The 16,705-nt window shown below is 39.6% G+C and overlaps 1 protein-coding gene across 2 annotated transcripts in view; it reads right to left on the bottom strand.

Moving 5' to 3' along the window:
* RINT1 (RAD50 interactor 1) overlaps positions 1-16,197 on the bottom strand; it is a 29,063-nt gene extending 12,866 nt beyond the window's left edge. Inside the window, exons 1-9 of one of the 2 annotated variants that reach the window (XM_019745378.3) lie at positions 16,025-16,197; positions 15,522-15,567; positions 11,530-11,714; positions 6,866-7,107; positions 3,406-3,579; positions 3,158-3,307; positions 2,436-2,592; positions 621-731; positions 306-531 (exon numbers count right to left, since the gene is read on the bottom strand). In XM_019745378.3, coding sequence (XP_019600937.3) covers positions 306-531; positions 621-731; positions 2,436-2,592; positions 3,158-3,307; positions 3,406-3,579; positions 6,866-7,107; positions 11,530-11,714; positions 15,522-15,567; positions 16,025-16,105 — 1,372 coding nt within the window. In that variant the 5' untranslated portion in view covers positions 16,106-16,197. Of the gene's footprint in view, positions 1-305; positions 532-620; positions 732-2,435; positions 2,593-3,157; positions 3,308-3,405; positions 3,580-6,865; positions 7,108-11,529; positions 11,715-14,986; positions 15,568-16,024 lie in introns of both variants that reach the window. The other variant, XM_019745379.3, reaches the window with a different exon arrangement.
* Between the last annotated feature and the right edge of the window lie 508 nt (positions 16,198-16,705).

The raw sequence follows: 16,705 nt of genomic DNA, 5'->3' as shown, positions 1-16,705 counted from the left end.
CAAAATAGTTATACTAACTAGACAAGCTACATCCAAAATGATTCTTCCAAGAGCAGAAATACCATACATAAAATCTATAAGACAGTTAACTATATACTCTACTGGCTTGAATATTACTCTCTAGAAACATGTAGAGTGCAATTCCAGAAAAAACTAATGTTTGATGAGAAGAAAATAAGATGACCTCTGAAGGCAACTTGGTAAACCCTGACAAAGAAATATTTAGGTGGCTCTAATTTCTACCCAGAACTAGAGGAGAAAAACACCAAAAATTAATCCCACCCTATGGCCACATGAGCACTTACATTTTCTCTCTACAGTCAACCATCTCTGAAAGCAGGTTTCCTCTGACAGAATATGCATACAATTAGCAAAAGTGCCAGGATAGCTGTGAACACTGTGTAGCTCCCTTTCAAACAACAGCACCTCATCCACCAAATGACAGAAGAGATTGTCATCATAGAGCAGACAAGGAATATCAGCAGCTAACTTCTCCAGAACCAGCATCACAAGGCCCCGAGAAAATTCAAGCTAAAATACATAAGCATACAGCAATGGGAATGTCAAGTTGTTCATGGACACAAATTGTAAAACTGGCAGGCTTAGGATCAGTCTCTTACCCTTGCATTTACCGAAGAGCCTACTTTGTCTAACATGGGCTGAATCTTCTCATCCAGAAACTCAGTGTGATTCCCAATCCACATAAGCACCTGAGCCAAGTACCATTCAGGCTAGGAAGGAGGTAAAATAGTTTAAATTCTTTAGTCATTCCAACTAGAAAGTTACAATTAAATAAATGGCTTTATTTCATTGTATACATACAGCACTTACAAAAATTATTTGAAAATTCCTATATGTAAGAGCACAGTTTCTATTCTGAACTTTAAACTTAGGCAAAGCTTAATAATCAAATGTTTCCTAATGTGCTTCCAACAAATTCCAATAATGTGGCTTAAGTCAATTAAGTCATACATTTACAATGCCCTGTGTATTTAAAACCTAGCACTTTGTGTATTTAAAACCTAGCACTTTTCAAATGTGTAAAATGGTATCACAAAGAACTGATGACCTTTAAATTATTTTTTTGAAGTAACATTCCAATATAATTTTTAAACATTTTCGGCTTTTTCTTTTCAAAAGGTAAATTAAGGAAAAAATTTGGCTGGTCTACATTACAAAAAGTACGCATGCCTTAAAACAGGTACAATTATAGAAAAGGAAATATAAGTATGTAGCTTTTTAAATTGTCCCTAGAGATGATTCTACAAACCTTCCAAGTTTTGTTAACAGCAATTCAAAAACATTTACTGAATAGTAAATCCCTATTGTGTGCTAAATGCCAGAAATACAAAAATAAGGAAGGGGCAACCTCTAATCTCAGGAGCTGCGTAGTTTAGGCTTGATGTCAGAGTACCACGTCTGTTGGAACCACACTTTAAAAAGCAGCCAATATAACTCACAATTGTCTTACCACAAACTATTACTGCTTCTACACAAGGTTTAGGTTTACTGCTTTTTCTCACTTACTGCTTAGTAATTGGTTCTACTCTTCTTTCCACCAACAGCCTATGCAAAAGAGGACGCCCATAAAGTATAAAAGAACACGATGAACTTAAGTACCAGAAATCCACTGCCACGCTACTCCTTCCTATGCAAACATAACTGCCTTTCCCTCGATTCCTTAGAAATTCTAGACAGCCTATAAAATCAATGAGTGGTGTAATCTGGTATTTAATAACATTTAATACAAAGCACTCACTGAACCCCTCTGCTACTTGCCCTGCATGAGATGTAGCGAAACTCAAGGATAAACAAGGTAGTACCCACCCCCTAGCTACAAACAAGGTTATAATTCTCAACAAATTCAATCAAATTTCATTGAAAACAAATGCCTATGATTTTTTTTAGATCAAATTAAAAAATCTCACCAATATGCCCAATATACATGGATGTAGTCCCTCAACTAAAATGTTGGTGATGTAATAACTTCCTTAAGCCATTTTCCCATCACTTATTCCCATACTCTCTTGCACAGCTACAAATCATTTTAACATCAGCAACCTTTTTCAAAAGCTAATGCTCACCTACTTTTTGACTGGCACTTCTCTTTCTAAAATATTTATAAACCTGAAGGAGCAATTTGCATGGTAAAACACATGTGGATTCAGTTGTAAAAAGTGCCACAGCAAATGCTACAGCAAACCCAGGTGGAAACTTGAGAAACTGGTCAGATAATATGATAATACATGAGCTGATTCCTACAACATAAGTCCCAAAATATATACATAAAGGGCAGTGACAAAACAGGAATTTATCTCTTAGAGAAAAAACAGAAATGTGAGTAGAATCAGATTTTAACTTAAACCAGGACAAGCACAGAAACACTTAACATTTGCTATTAATAAAAACCAAGGACAAGAGCTGGCAAAGCATACCTTGCTTATAACATTAGTCTGTCGGTTCCCTCTGAAGTGATACCTGAACCTCTTCTGAAGGGGAGTCAGCATAATCTGGACGGGCAGGATGACAGAAGGGGATGCGGGAAGAGAGTATTTTTCTGGAAGTTGTTTTGGCTCAGTAATTAATTCATCTCTGACATAGTCAAGTCAAGGAAAAAGAATCAAAAGCATACACACACACACACTCACACGTATGTATGTGTATATATACATAGAATACATTTTCCCAACAAATATATAAGACTCTAAGTAAAATTATAATACAGATAATATGTAATCTACCTTTACATTACATGATTTCAGTAAAAAAGTGTGGAAAAATGTTACTGGAATTAATCTGTAAGTCTTTCCTAAAATAAAGAGTAGTAGTAAGGAAACACATTTGAGTAATCATTTCATTAAATTAACTGAGTTACTAAGGTTTCCTCCCAATTGCCCATTTTTTCTATTGTCCCAAGAGACTACATGTGAGTCATACTTGGGTCAGGGTCAGTCGCATAGTTCAGGCTGACCCACGCCCTCCCACACACATGCAGTTCACTTTGAAAGAGAGCAATTCACCATTCCACCGGCATACACAGATCAAGTCCAAACCCAGCATTCCCATTTGGCTTCTTGGCCACTTTCAGCAAGTTATACTCTCTAACCACAAATCTACTGTAGAAAATTTTAGTAAGTCTTAACTCCAACAAAGATACGAGGTTTGCAGTTTCAGAAGCTGACAGAACAGTGTCTCCAGGTTACCATACACCTCAGGTGCACCGGCTGGTCGACTTAAGCCAACAGTTTGAGCCTGGGGGGCTGTGAGAAATGGCCAGTGAAGCTGTGCTAAAATTTCCTCAAAATCACTGTAACAGAAAAGTAACACCCATATTTCAGTGAAATACAATAATCACCAAATATCCATCTGAAAGCCATTACCATGAAATATGAGTAAATTCCTTACCTTGTAAGCTTGTCCTTGAGAATTTTATGCCAGAATTTAACAGTGGCTCTTGTGAAACTAAGAAGATGAGTACAAGATGATTCCTGAAGCCTGATGTCAAGTTCTGCCATGGACACCAGAGTAGAGGCTGCCTCTGGGACATTATTGGTCATCAGATATTGCTGAATCTTATCACTGCAAAACAAGGCAAAGCGAACTTTAAAAGACAGTTCAAATGCAGAAAAAGTGCTTCTCCCTCCTTTTTTCATATAAAGTGCCATCCAGGGAGGAAGGAAGCACCATGCTGAAGTGGCTCTTTTACCTGCTACCCACAGCTCTAGGAGCCTGAGTCCTCCAATTCAGCATCCTTCTGAGCACAGCGGTCCGTGTTCAGGACCCCTCCTCACACCTTTCCCTTCTCACTCCTCCCAACAGAACAGACTTGTCCTGCATCACATTCCCTCAAGCACCACTCAGTTCTCGTAAGTCTGCCTCTTTACATAAGTCTTTAGTATCTTAATCCAAGGGAATAATGTAAGTAACATCTGGTAAAGTCAAATATGGTAGTCTTCAATGTTTACCTATTTTGCCCAGCTGAACTTGACTACAGGAAACTTCAAGAGGTGGTACCTCAAAGTCCAGTTTTTTCAAGTTACTGTTACCTAGTGAAGTTCCAGATAAAATTTAAGGTAAGTTCTGCAGTAAGGTAGCAAACTCAAATGCCCACAAAGGCCTGATAGGTAACGCAAATAAAAACAGTGAAGTGGGGGGGAACTAATGCATCCTAAGGCTCCAGCCAACTATTGCCACACTGGAGAGTGGGTCCAATGTAGCCAAATCTTGTTGTTGTTGTTTTTTTTTAAGGAAAACCCAGCCCACAGTGGCCCATGTGGGGATCAAACCGGCAACCTTGTTAAGACCACCACGGTCTAACCAACTGAACTAACCGGCCACCCCAATGTAGCCAAACCTTAACATTTTTCTAGAAAAGCCAGAAATCAGGATTTTTGTGTAAAATCAAATCAATTCTTCAAATTCTTTAAAACAAGCCAAATACAACATGTCTTCAGGACAAATTCAGCCCATGAGCTATTCTATAAAGCAAAACATTTTATTTGAAAATGAAATGTTTCATTTGATAAAAACAACATATTCCATATCTTAAGTCACCTAAGAATAAGGAACAAAATCTGACTTTTCAATAACGAATCTCCGTTCAGGTGTCACTTCCTACAGGAACTCTGAAATAAGTGCTGTGTCCCAGGCAGCCTGCGCACATGCTCCCGGGCACTTGGCCACTGCGCTGGAAAAAGACCATACGTACGTGCTAGGACCCTGTCCCGGTTTGCTGTGCTGCGCTTCCGCTCTGTCCCTAGGGTGGGCACAGCGCCCTCCTTAGGACAGGAAGGAAGGTGCAGCCCACTCTGCCAGACTCCACCACACACTACCTGCCGGTAGTGTTTTTATCTTTCCTTTCTCCACGAGCCGCTTGTTTCCCAGTGTCACTGCTTCAAGCCCCAACAAGAATACGAAGCTCGTGTTTGTATTACTGTCAGCCCGTTTGCACATCCCCTACATTTATTCTCTCATGTTCCTTCCTTCTCCTTTTCTAATAACTTATTCAGATTTCCAACAGATTTTCTTTTATTGCTATTATCAACATTGGAAAACACTCTTTTTTTCCCAGTGGGTGTCAACAAACCCACCATTTCTTCAATTAAGGCCCCGGTCGTTCTTTGTGGGCTTATTCTGATGATCAACATGCACAAGTGACTGCTCCTGTGGAAGGGTCTTCCCTGTGCACGATGGAACATTGCCTACGAACTTCTCACTGATTTCCCACTTCAAAGACATAAATCCACACTGAGGGTTGCACTACGTTAAAACGAAGACTGCCATATTTAAGAAATGTTTCAAAAGAATTTAAAATGTGCAAGTAACCACAGGATATAGGAGTACTGCTTTCTAGGACACAATGAAATATATCTCCACACAACACTGAAGCATGAATGACATTCAGAGCCAGGAAAAGCCGGGGTAATAGGGCTCGTTCATAGCGATACTGCTGGACTGCAGTGTTCAAGAAACAGAGTTCATTTAGTTCTAGGAAGAAGAAACTACTTTAAAAGAGAGAGAGAGAGAAAGTGCTACAGAATGAAAAACAGGTCACTAGAAGGAAATTAGATAAGGAAAGTCTCAGACCAAAAGAAATAGAAATGTATCACAAAAGACCTACGGGGAAGAACACGTTATTAAAAAGAGAAATTAACTGTGCTTGACTTGATTATGAATTTGGTTCCTATTCCTAATATAACTCCATGGACATATTTTCTTTTAAACAATTCCAAAATCAGAAAAAGGCTACCCATAACCATGATCCTATTTGAATTAATCTATTACTTTGGCTACTATAAGAGTGAGGTTTTTACTTGATAACGTTATGTTATTGTAATAACAAGGTTATGAATATTGTCCCTGATTGGTATTTTCTTTCAGAGGCGCAAGGGAAAATTAAGTAAAATAAAGCAAGGTTTAAAATTCCTTCACTGCAAATAATTAATCTAAACAACCAGGAGATGCTCTAAAAAGCTGAAGTCAATTTCCGGGATTGCTAGTAACACTACAATCTGAGGTATATCGCTTTTTCTGTAAAGGTAAAACTCGTGTGCAAAACAAAGATTTTCATATTGTACTGATATGCAAAATTCTTGAAAATCTCAGGAAATATATGCAGGACAAAGTAATATAGTATTACTCTTTGAAAGAAATAACAAAATATGTTAACTATGATACATTGTAAATGGTACATCAAGACTCTTGGTTGACTTTTCTCCCTCAAGTCTCCAGACAGAAAGAGTAGTGAAAACAAAGCAAGGATGGAATAGTAGTTCAGAGGGGCTGAACTCTGTCATACCAGTCTAAACAGAAATGTTAATTTAGCTCGTTGAAAAGGCAAAACTAGACACTTACAATCAACCACCAGCAGTATGTATTCAATTCAGGAAGTACTTTTCCCCCTATCCACAAGAAGCAGAACTCTGTTATTCATCTAAGAACACTGTGTAGCTCTTATTAGATGATTCCCACTGAAAAAATTTCAAATTATAGAGAAAGCAATCCATTTCATTAAATGACTATCTCTAAAAAGTAAAAGTAAAGAGGAATATTACCACACTGAGAGGTTCATTAATTTGGCATTATAAAAAATAGTTTTTATCAGGTGTTCACAATACAACCATAGGACTTAAAATTTGTACTTAGATTACTTTCTTTCAAATGCAAATTAAGCTCCCTGAAAAGTTTATGTTCATTCACAATAAAGGAAAAGAATCATTATCATGATGCTATTTTCATAACAACTAGTAAAATTACATTATTATAATCTTCAATTAAGTCAATTATTTAATGGCACGCATGCACTCTCTAAGCCAGAGCCTCAAAGGAAAAATAATAATTTTGAGAACAAAGAGGCCCATTTTACCTTAGTTCTTCAATTTGTGAAATCCATTTAAGGTAAGCAAGGTGCCTTTCAAGCTCTTCAATTTGGTTAATCATGGCCCCGAGATCTTCCATCCAGGGCTGAGCAGTCAGCAAATGGCTGTTAATGGAACTGAAGAGATGAGTTTCTTGCTCCAGAAACTGATTAAGGAATTGCTTGGATTCTTCTGCATTTTTTAAGGCACTCTGAATTCTTTTAGGGATTTCTGATGAAATTGTAAGTACCTGACCATACCAACAACAAAAAACAGCAGCAATCAGATAAAATTTTCATAATCCTTTTTATTAGTTCATTACCTTCAAAATACATATTTGTTCTAATAGAACTGAAAACTGTCAATTAAAAGAAAGGTTTGATTTCTGCATCCTGTACCGGCCAAACCTAAACATGAAATGCTACAAGTAGACATGTGTCGGGAGGGGCCTGTCACATGGCCCCTGTAAGCATCTATGGATCTGCTTTCATGAAGCGCAGTACTTTCAGAGGGTCCAGCCAGAGAACGCTTACACACGCTTTATCTACTAATCCTTTTCCTTCAAAAACAAATGAAGCTCTGATTCTAAAAGTCTGGGTATCTGTATTTTGCAAAAGTTCCCCAGGTGATTGATTTAAGGCCAGGCTGAGAACCACTGACTTGGTAATATGATCTAGCAGGTAATGCCTTTAGATACGGTATTTGTTAAATGCATTTTTCTTATAGCATATGGAAAAACAGATTATCAGGCATTACCTGTATAATATAAAGTATAGAGGAATTTCAATTTAGTCACCGCTGATTAGGTACTTACTCTGTACCAAGCACTGTACCAGGGATAGACATAAACAAGTCATAGCATCTGCCCGTAAGCTCAGTGGTATGGAAGAGAGATGTAAGCAGATATTTCAACAGTGGGATGAAAGCAATAAAGAGATGTGCTAGGTGCAATGGTATAGTAAGGCAGTGCTTCCCAACCTGAACGTGCAGAGGAATCACCTGGAGGTCTGGTTATAATGCAGACTCAGTAGGTCTGAAGTGAGGACTGGAATTCTGTACTTCTAACAAGCTCCACACTTTGAGTAACAAGGTTTGGAAATGCAAGGCAATTGTGCTTGCATGGCTCATACACATACTTTTGCAGGATGGGTGGGAATTTTTTACGGAACTTTGGAAGGAAAGGGCATTCCAGGCAGAGGGACAGCTCAGTCACGATCAAAGAGCAGCAAAGAGCTGAGTAGAGCACAGAATATAGCTCAAATGCAGGGAGAAGAGATGAGCCAAACAGGTAGGGAGAGACCAGATCCCAGGTAGCATCTTGTACCTTAGAAGAATGTGGGCTTTTTCCAATAGGCAATGAGAAGCCAGTTAGTTTTTAATAAGAAGGAAAGTTCAGTTAGATTTATGACTTAGAAAGGTAAGGTGATGAACAATTGTTTATTTTCATGTTTGTTTAATAATAAAAACTGGAAACAGCAAAAATGTCTACCAGTAAGGGCATGGTCAAATAAATTATGTACAGCCCTATTTGAATATCATAAAACCATTAAAATAGAGTGATAGTTACAAGAAGTGGAGTACAGCATTAGGAATAGAGACAGGAGACAGTAGAAATGTAATGGCTCTGTGCGATGTCAGAGGGGTAGTAGATTGGGGGAGGGGAGCTATCACTGTGTGAGGGATATAAATGATAAATGTCTAACTATTACATTGTTTTGTACACCTGAAACTAATAAAAAAGTAAAAAAATAAAATTCAACTTCAAAAAAAAAGAGAGCTATATACAGAGATAGGAAAATAAGTCCTGTATCACATTAATTGTAAAAAGTTAAGCTGTGTATATTTTAAGTAATATATGCTCGTATACATAAAAGATTTTAACTATAACTATATTTTTATATTTGCTTTATTTACATATAATAAGATTCCTGTAAAAAATAAAAAAGAGAGTTACTATGGCAGTATGAGGAAAACAGAAGATGGGTAAATGCAAGAGAGAACACAGCCCTGAACTTGAACTGAGGTGGTGCCAGCGCGGTGAGAACAGGGTGACAACTGGAGATGTTAAGAAAGCAAAACTCGGATGTCTTGGTGATGGGGGAGGAGTAAGTGTGATGATGAGCAACCTAGAAAGGCTCCTACATTTTAGGCCCGAGTGACAGGTAGATGGTGGTGCCATTTTCCAAGACAGGGAAGCATTTCAAGAGATGGATTAGAACAATTTTGGATATGCTGAGGTTAAGGTTCAATTAGGCACTTAAGCAAAAGCTTCCACGGTCATCAGGGAAACAAGTTTGATTCCAGTGAGTCAAAGAGCAAATGGCAAATTAGGAAGAGGAGATATATAAAGTAAGATGACTTTTTGAAGAAGCCTAACAGTAAAAGGAAGGGACTAAAGCATACTAAAAGATGAGGGAGCATTTGTTTGTTTAGGTTCTACGGAAAAGATCTGTGTATGTCCATATGCTGAGGGGACAGGACTAGCTGAGGAGCAGAGGATGAAATTATAAAAGAGTGAAGTAAGTTCACTGAGGTGGCAGGTAGGATCGGGGTGGGAGTAAGGACTGCCTTACGTTGATCCTCTGCTGAATTAAGAAATAGAAATGGCTGCAAATAAGTTTGTGGAACAGACTGTTTAATAGATTCATGCTATATGGCCTCAGTTTTTTCTGTTTGAGAAAAGGAAAGGACAGATTGGCCAGGTTGGGTAGGTGTCTTGGGGAGAATCTGGAAGAAGAGCTGGGGGCCATAGCAGAGAAGGCAACGTTCCCATGGAAGGACTGTCAGGTGGGGCAGAAGATCACACATGTGAGCTGGCATCCATCCACTCAGCTGCATTTCTTGCATAGGAGCCCACACCTTGTCAGAAGGAGTGGAAAGGAGAACAGAGCTGGGCTAAACCTAGAGCCTAACAGGAGACGTGGTGGAAAGACAGGAAGATGGAGAGGCCTGAGATGCTAGGAATGGGGAAACATGACGACTGACAACCTGAGGCTCACAAACCAATATATCTACACAGAGTTTATTTAACCAAGTTAGTATCACACAATTCAAATCTCTTATCTTTGACAGACACATTGTTGCAAGTACAGGGGACTCACTTATTAGGTTGGTGCAAAAGTAATTGCGGTTTCGAAGGTTAAAAATACTTGCGGGCAGACGGGTGGCTCAGTTGGTTAGAGCATGAGCTCTGGGCAACAGGGCTGCCGGTTCAACTCCCACATGGGCCAGCGAGCTGCGCCCTCCACAACTAGAATGAAGTCAATGAGCTGCCGCTAAGCTCCCAGGTGGCCAGATGGCTCAGTTGGTTGGAGAGCGGGCTCTTAACCACAAGGTTGCCAGTTGGACTCCCGCAAGGGATGGTGGGTTGCACCCCCTGCAACTAAGACTGAACAAGGCACCTTGAGCTGAACTCCCAGATGGCTCAGTTGGTTGGAGCGCAGGATCTCAACCACAAGGTTGCCGGTTCAACTCCCACAAGGGATGGTGGGCTGTGCCCCCTGCAACTAACAATGGCAACTGGACCTGTAGTTGAGCTGCGTCCTCCACAACTAAGACTGAAAGGACAACAACTTAACTTGGATGGAGCTGATGAGTCCTGGGAAAAACACACTACTGTTACCCCATAAACGGTCCTGGAAAGTACACACTGTTCCCCAATAAATTCCTGTTCCCCTTCACCAAAAAAATCTTTAAAAAATAATAATAATAGGGCCGGCCCGGTGGCTCAGGCGGTTGCCGGATCGATTCCCACATGGGCCAGTGGGCTCTCAACCACAAGGTTGCTGGTTCAATTCCCACATGGGATGGTGGGTTCCGCCCCCTACAACTAAGATTGAACATGGCACCTTGAGTTGAGCTGCCTCCTGGATGGCTCAGTTAGTTGGAACGCATCCTCTCAACCACAAGGTTGCCAGTTCGATTCCTCGACTCCCACAAGGGATGGTGGGCTGTGCCCCAGCAACTAGAAAACTGGCAACTGGACCTGGAGCTGAGCTGCGCCCTCCACAACTAAGATTGAAAGGACAACAACTTGACTTGGAAAAAAGGCCTGGAAGTACACACTGTTCCCCAATAAAATCCTGTTCCCCTTCCCCAATAAAATCTTTATAAAAAACAATAATAATTGCAAAAACCGCAATTACTTTTGCACCAACCTAATAATTTTTTTAAGATTACATTCATGGTTTATTTTTAAATTATGCTAAGCAATATGTTCATGTAAAAACAAAAAACTTGAAAATACAGAAAGATATACAGAAATCACTTTTTAACCCATCACCCAGAAATAACCATTATTATAATGTTATACTTATTTTCACCTTTTCTCCTTTTGAGTGTATATATAAAAAATTTGGAATGCCTATTATAACATTTTTGTATAGCATGAAATTTATTTACATGTAAAAGCACTTTAAAAGTCATGAAATGCTACTTAAAATATTAGCTACCATTATGTTTCCAAGACATAAATCATATCAGTAGGAACTGTCACATACTTTGCAAAATACCTAGTATATTATATGTCCTTAAAACCTATTAAACAGTTTAAAATGATTAGATGGTTTGTCACAATCTATATCTTCAAAATTCCCTATATAACAATGGTTATGTTTATATTAATTATAATGAGTATACTACTGATATTATTTCAATGAGTTTTAATACTTACCTGTCCTTCTAACTGCATTTTACTTTCTGTCATTTGTTCTATGAGCTTATCAAGTTTCTTTAAAGATTTAAGGTCATTTCCAACTTCCTTTTCTATAAATGCAGACACGTAGGAAGAGAGATCACCATTATCTGTACGTTCATTGACTTGTTCTTTTTCAACAAGAGCTGCAATATTTATGTCACCTAAAATGAACGAATAACAATTAATCAACACCAGTAAGTACAATGGAGTTAAATGAAATGCAAAAGATATACAAGGCAATACATCTACCTTCAAAAGTTAATAAAGAAAACACTGTATGTGGTATATGACGTGTGTATGTGTGTGTGTGTGTAACCAAATGAATAACCACAAAGCAATCTATCAATCAAGTATTACAAAATGCTGAAGAGATGAGGAAATTCCTCAGAATGAAGGAAAACCTCCTAAAGTCCTAGTAACCACAGGTTTCAACAGATGTTAGCATGACAGTGCAGTTACAAATATATATTAAACATTTCCAGGAGACCTTATATGTTAAGAATCTATTTTATTACTGGGAAAACAAGGACAAATCTGATTTTATTGGTATGGTTTTAATTAGTAATATATTTCCAAAATCTGTAAGGAACCAGATGGTATGGTCTAAATAACAACAAAGGAGGACTCTGACTTCAAGATGTCAAGAAAAAAAAATAGTATTAAAAAATTTCAACTATAGGAAAAAATTTTGAAATGAGTAAAAACTCCTCCTTATATAAGAGCAAAAAAGTGTTAAAAGCTTCAAATGCCATTGTATGAAGATGTCCATGTCAGAAACAGAAAAAAAATTTTTTAAGGAAATGAGAGAAAACACAAATTACTAGGAAAAATTCAAAATGGCTAAGGCATGCACTAAATTGTACAGTCTTAAGTGAGAATCTTTCCATGGCAAATAAACTAGACTTGGATTAATTCACATTGGACTTATTAAATGTGACAAAACAGGTGATTTGGAACCCTGAAGCCATTTCTTGGAGAAGAATATTTCTTCAGAGGCAGAGGCAACATTTACTAGCTTTGGATAGTTTTGTCTCATCCCATTTAGTATGTGATATTTCCCAGAGTCCACTCCTTATAATAATTTTTCCATTTTTATCTAAACAAAACACTCAAGAAAACAAACTTCTAGTAAACACATAATCCACTTGAAAGGCAATTAAATTATTTTCCACTGTCCTAGATTTGTGGACCAACAGCACTGCTCCTTTTTCCGAGTCTCTCCAGGTATACCTTTGCTGACTATGCCATGTTGGCTTTCTGAACGTGCCCCGACCACCACAAACCTGAAGGCTGGCCCACAGCAGCTTCTTGGCAAAAGAAGGTAGGAGTGACATGACCCACAGCTGGCTGCCATAGCTTTCTCCTTCCACTCCACCCCAGTGTGCTAAGATAAACTATTTCCCTTTGAAGTGTCTGTTTCCATGTGTCAGCTCTCCTCTTTTGGTTACTTATGCTTTCCTTCTTTCTGGAGAAGTTTAGAAAACCTGAAGTTTTGGTCAAACTTGGTATAATGGTAACTCCATTTCACTGTGCAGTCATTAAGTTACCTAATATTAAACATGCTCAATTCTACTCACTCCACAACTTGAATTATTCCATTTACAGGGTTTAATCTCCCTAGATTTGAGTAGTTCCTAGGGACTTAAAAAAAAAAAAAAAACTAAAATAATGTAAAAATTTAGAGGCATTGCCATTAATTTCCAAATGAAAACAAACGCTACAAAATAAGGCCCCAGGTAAAGTAAGAGTGGACTTCATAGAAACCAAACATTAGAATAAACCTGAACATACAGTGCCTTTCTCTACTTCAGGTTTGCCTGAGGATTTGGTCCTCTGTAAACAAACCATTGATGGTGAGTTTATGAACAAATTAAAAACTCAATGGTACTAGCACATTCTTAGTAACAAGGACAATAGCAATTTCTTAAAACAAAAAAGGTGTGTGCATGAGAGATAAAGTTGGGGGAACAATACAGAGCCTCTTGGGGAGCAATGCTGGTTGGACTTCATTTCTTTCACCTCTGTTCTTCCTTGGAGCTGCCCTTATAGAACCTGGCTCTTTACCAAAAAATGAAGTTTTAAGACAGAAGGAGAGAAAGACAAAAAGTTATAATCAGCCTCACTACAAAAAAATTGTCACTTCTGACAAAATGAAAATATGAATAAAGATGTGCCTAAATGCAAAATGTAACTATCAGATACTGTTCAATTATTTATATAAACATTAACAAAATATATACTGTTTTCGTATTGGGTATGTTCGTGTTTCGTATTGGGTATGTTCCTCTCAACACCCCCAAAACAAATTTTCCTTTGTTTTATTCAACTTATAAGAATTGAAAGCTTGTTCCTATGAGAATCAGTCGCCCACTAATAGGTAGAAGCAAAACTAGCGTTAAGTCTATGCCTCAACTACCCAACTCTGAATTGTAGTATCTTCCCAAACTACACTTAAAGATTGTAAATGGGACTAAAATCCATGTTTTCTGACTCTCAATCCAATATTCTTACTTTCTTCTTCAAATATGAGCAGAATTAGCTGGTCCACATCAGACTTTACTAACACAGAAAACCATTTATGGTCATGTACAGGAATTACAATGTCTTCTCTTTTTTTATCTTAAATAAAACAACTGAGTTATGTGGTACATCTGCAGACACAGAGGCAGGGCTACGTGCAAAGGGACTATTTTGTGAATGCTAAGGGAGTAAATTCTATCTTCACTTTTTAAAATATTATACTCTTTTTATATAACCAATTAAATGCAGCATAGTACATTCTTAGTCAAATTACGTTCTTCAAAATAACACGCTAGTGGTTTGGAGGGTTTTATGTCTCTCCTATTCTCTACTTTTTGTACCGAGCATTACTATAAATTGCAAAGAAGTGGCCCTAGCCAAAGGAGGGTCAAGGGCAAAGTCTATAGTCTGCATCGATCATTTTACAAACATGAGAGCTCAATAGGCACCAACTTCCCAGACATGAATGGGGCAAAGGTGGAAAAGGGAAGGGTTTAACTCAAAGAGATGGGGTACTCTCAAATCCTCTGAGGAAAAGGAGCTGCGTTGTGGCAGCTATGATTGTCAAGTGCTATGGAATACTAAAGGCTTTCTTTCTGATGCAGATTACATCAGTAGGCAATGTTAAGGGCAAGCCTAGCTCTTAAAGCCAACACGGTAACATGGGCACCTTTTTCTCTTACCACTACTCACTCCCAGACTATTTTTGCCCTGGTCAGAAGAACCAAAAACCCTCTGATGGAATAGCTGCTACATGCTTTTTGCTTCCTCCCCCAATAAATTCCACTTCAAAAACCCCTGAAGATTCCTTGATTTCCAAAAGCCTGCCACGCTTAGCTCATTAAAGTAAAATGACAAATGTCCACATCCCTGACATATGCTCCTGTCCAAGGTAGGAAATGGAGGTATTGACCTTTTCTCTCTTCCTTGTCCAGTCCAAGATCCAGGAACCAAGTTATCCATTGTGTTCTTTCCAGATCAATTTTTAAGTGCATATTCACTGGTCAATTACAGCTAAACAATGATCATTTGATTTCTTCGAACCCAATTAAAGCGATAGGCATATCTTCTAGATCATTAGCCCCTCCAAACTCCTGATGCTTAAAAAGTTGATGCTTCATTAAAATATTAATAACAGGCAGGCCCCAATTATTTTGAATTAGTCTGATGGGCAGAACTCCGGTGAAACCACTCAAGTCTCTGCACGAGGTAGGAGTCAGGAAGTGCTCTTCTCTAAATCATCCCATATTTTACAATTTTAGAAAGACAAAAAAGAAATGTGTATAACGATCATCAGTATTTAATACTATGCAAGCATTCTATGCAGGAAAATAAATACTTCATCTAAAACATAACAGGGTAAGACCCTTCTCGGATGCAGACACTGGAAGGCTGAGTTTGGAGAGCTGGCTGGGTAGACAGTGCTAAAGTTGTTTGGAGTCGCTTACTTTTCTCCTTGCAGTTCTTCCTTTCATCATCACTTTCAGAGCAGCACTAGAAGAAGAGGTGTAACAAACACATTAAGACTTAAGTAGCAAACGAACTCATGCAAGAGAACATACATTGGAGGACCACGAGGACCCAGACCCCTTCCCCCGTGGTCGCTGGCCGGAGCCGGGCCCCTTCCTGAGCGACCAGGGCTGTTTGATGCAGTTTCTTAAAGGGCCACCACTGCCACCTCCCCAGGACCGTTGGCGTTACCTTGCCTAGCCGCCAGGGTCACCTCCCCAGAGACAAGTGTCATCTCACCGGGATCGCCACAGCAACCTCTCTGGGACTACCTCCCCTGGGAGGTCTGTGCCACCTCACCAGGATTGCAAGAGCCATCTCCCTCGGGCCACAAGAACAACGTCCTCAACCCGGCCGCCACGGAAACAATTCCCCCTGGGAGATCTGTGCCACCTCATTGGCCCACCAGTGTCCCCTCCCCAGGCCATCAGGGCCGCCTCACCGGGGTTGCGGGCGCCTCGCCCATCTGGCCGGATCCGAGCATCGCGCCTCCGGGTAAATCCTCGGCTCCAGGAGCAGCCATCGTGGCGTGTGGAGCCCGGCTCCGGCCAGCGACCAGACACCAACTCAGTCTCGCAGACTGCAGGGCGGAGCGCCACCGCAACTTCCTTTCCCCGTCTCTTTGGCTTCTTCCTCTTCTCCCAGAGAGGCCCTGTCGTCGCAGCCTCCGGCCTGCGCGGTGGCGCCCCCTGCCGGCAGGGGCCGGGACGGCCGCTCAGGAATTGGGCGCAGCCCCGGATGGTCTCGGGTGAAAGGGGGCGGTCCTTCCCAGCGCCTGTAAAACCTCCTCCAGCTCACTGGGGCTCTTAATGATGGAGCTTGAAGATATCCCTCCCTCAACACCATAAATTCAATATGAATCATTTCAATTTATATTTCAGATGATATTCCAGATGAAGGTGTAAGGAGGGGCATGTTGACTATCTTTAATGTAATTTGGTTGGGCTGTTTAGTTGGAGAATTTCCAATGTCATTATTTTTGGATCTTTCTATTCAGGCTGATCAGATTCAACTAGAGATAACCCTCCAATTTCTGCCTGGAGAATGCAGATCTGGTTATAAACTTTCTGGGAGCTGAATAGAGGAAAAGGATTCTGCATTTAATATGCACTTTACCCAGTGC

This window comes from Rhinolophus sinicus, chromosome 4 (assembly GCF_057876585.1).
Source record: "Rhinolophus sinicus isolate RSI-liver-muscle chromosome 4, RSI-T2T, whole genome shotgun sequence".
In the NCBI taxonomy this organism is placed as follows: Eukaryota; Metazoa; Chordata; class Mammalia; order Chiroptera; family Rhinolophidae; genus Rhinolophus; species Rhinolophus sinicus.
The sequence above is the reverse complement of the archived record's forward strand: the minus strand, read 5'-3'. Positions and strand labels throughout refer to the sequence as shown.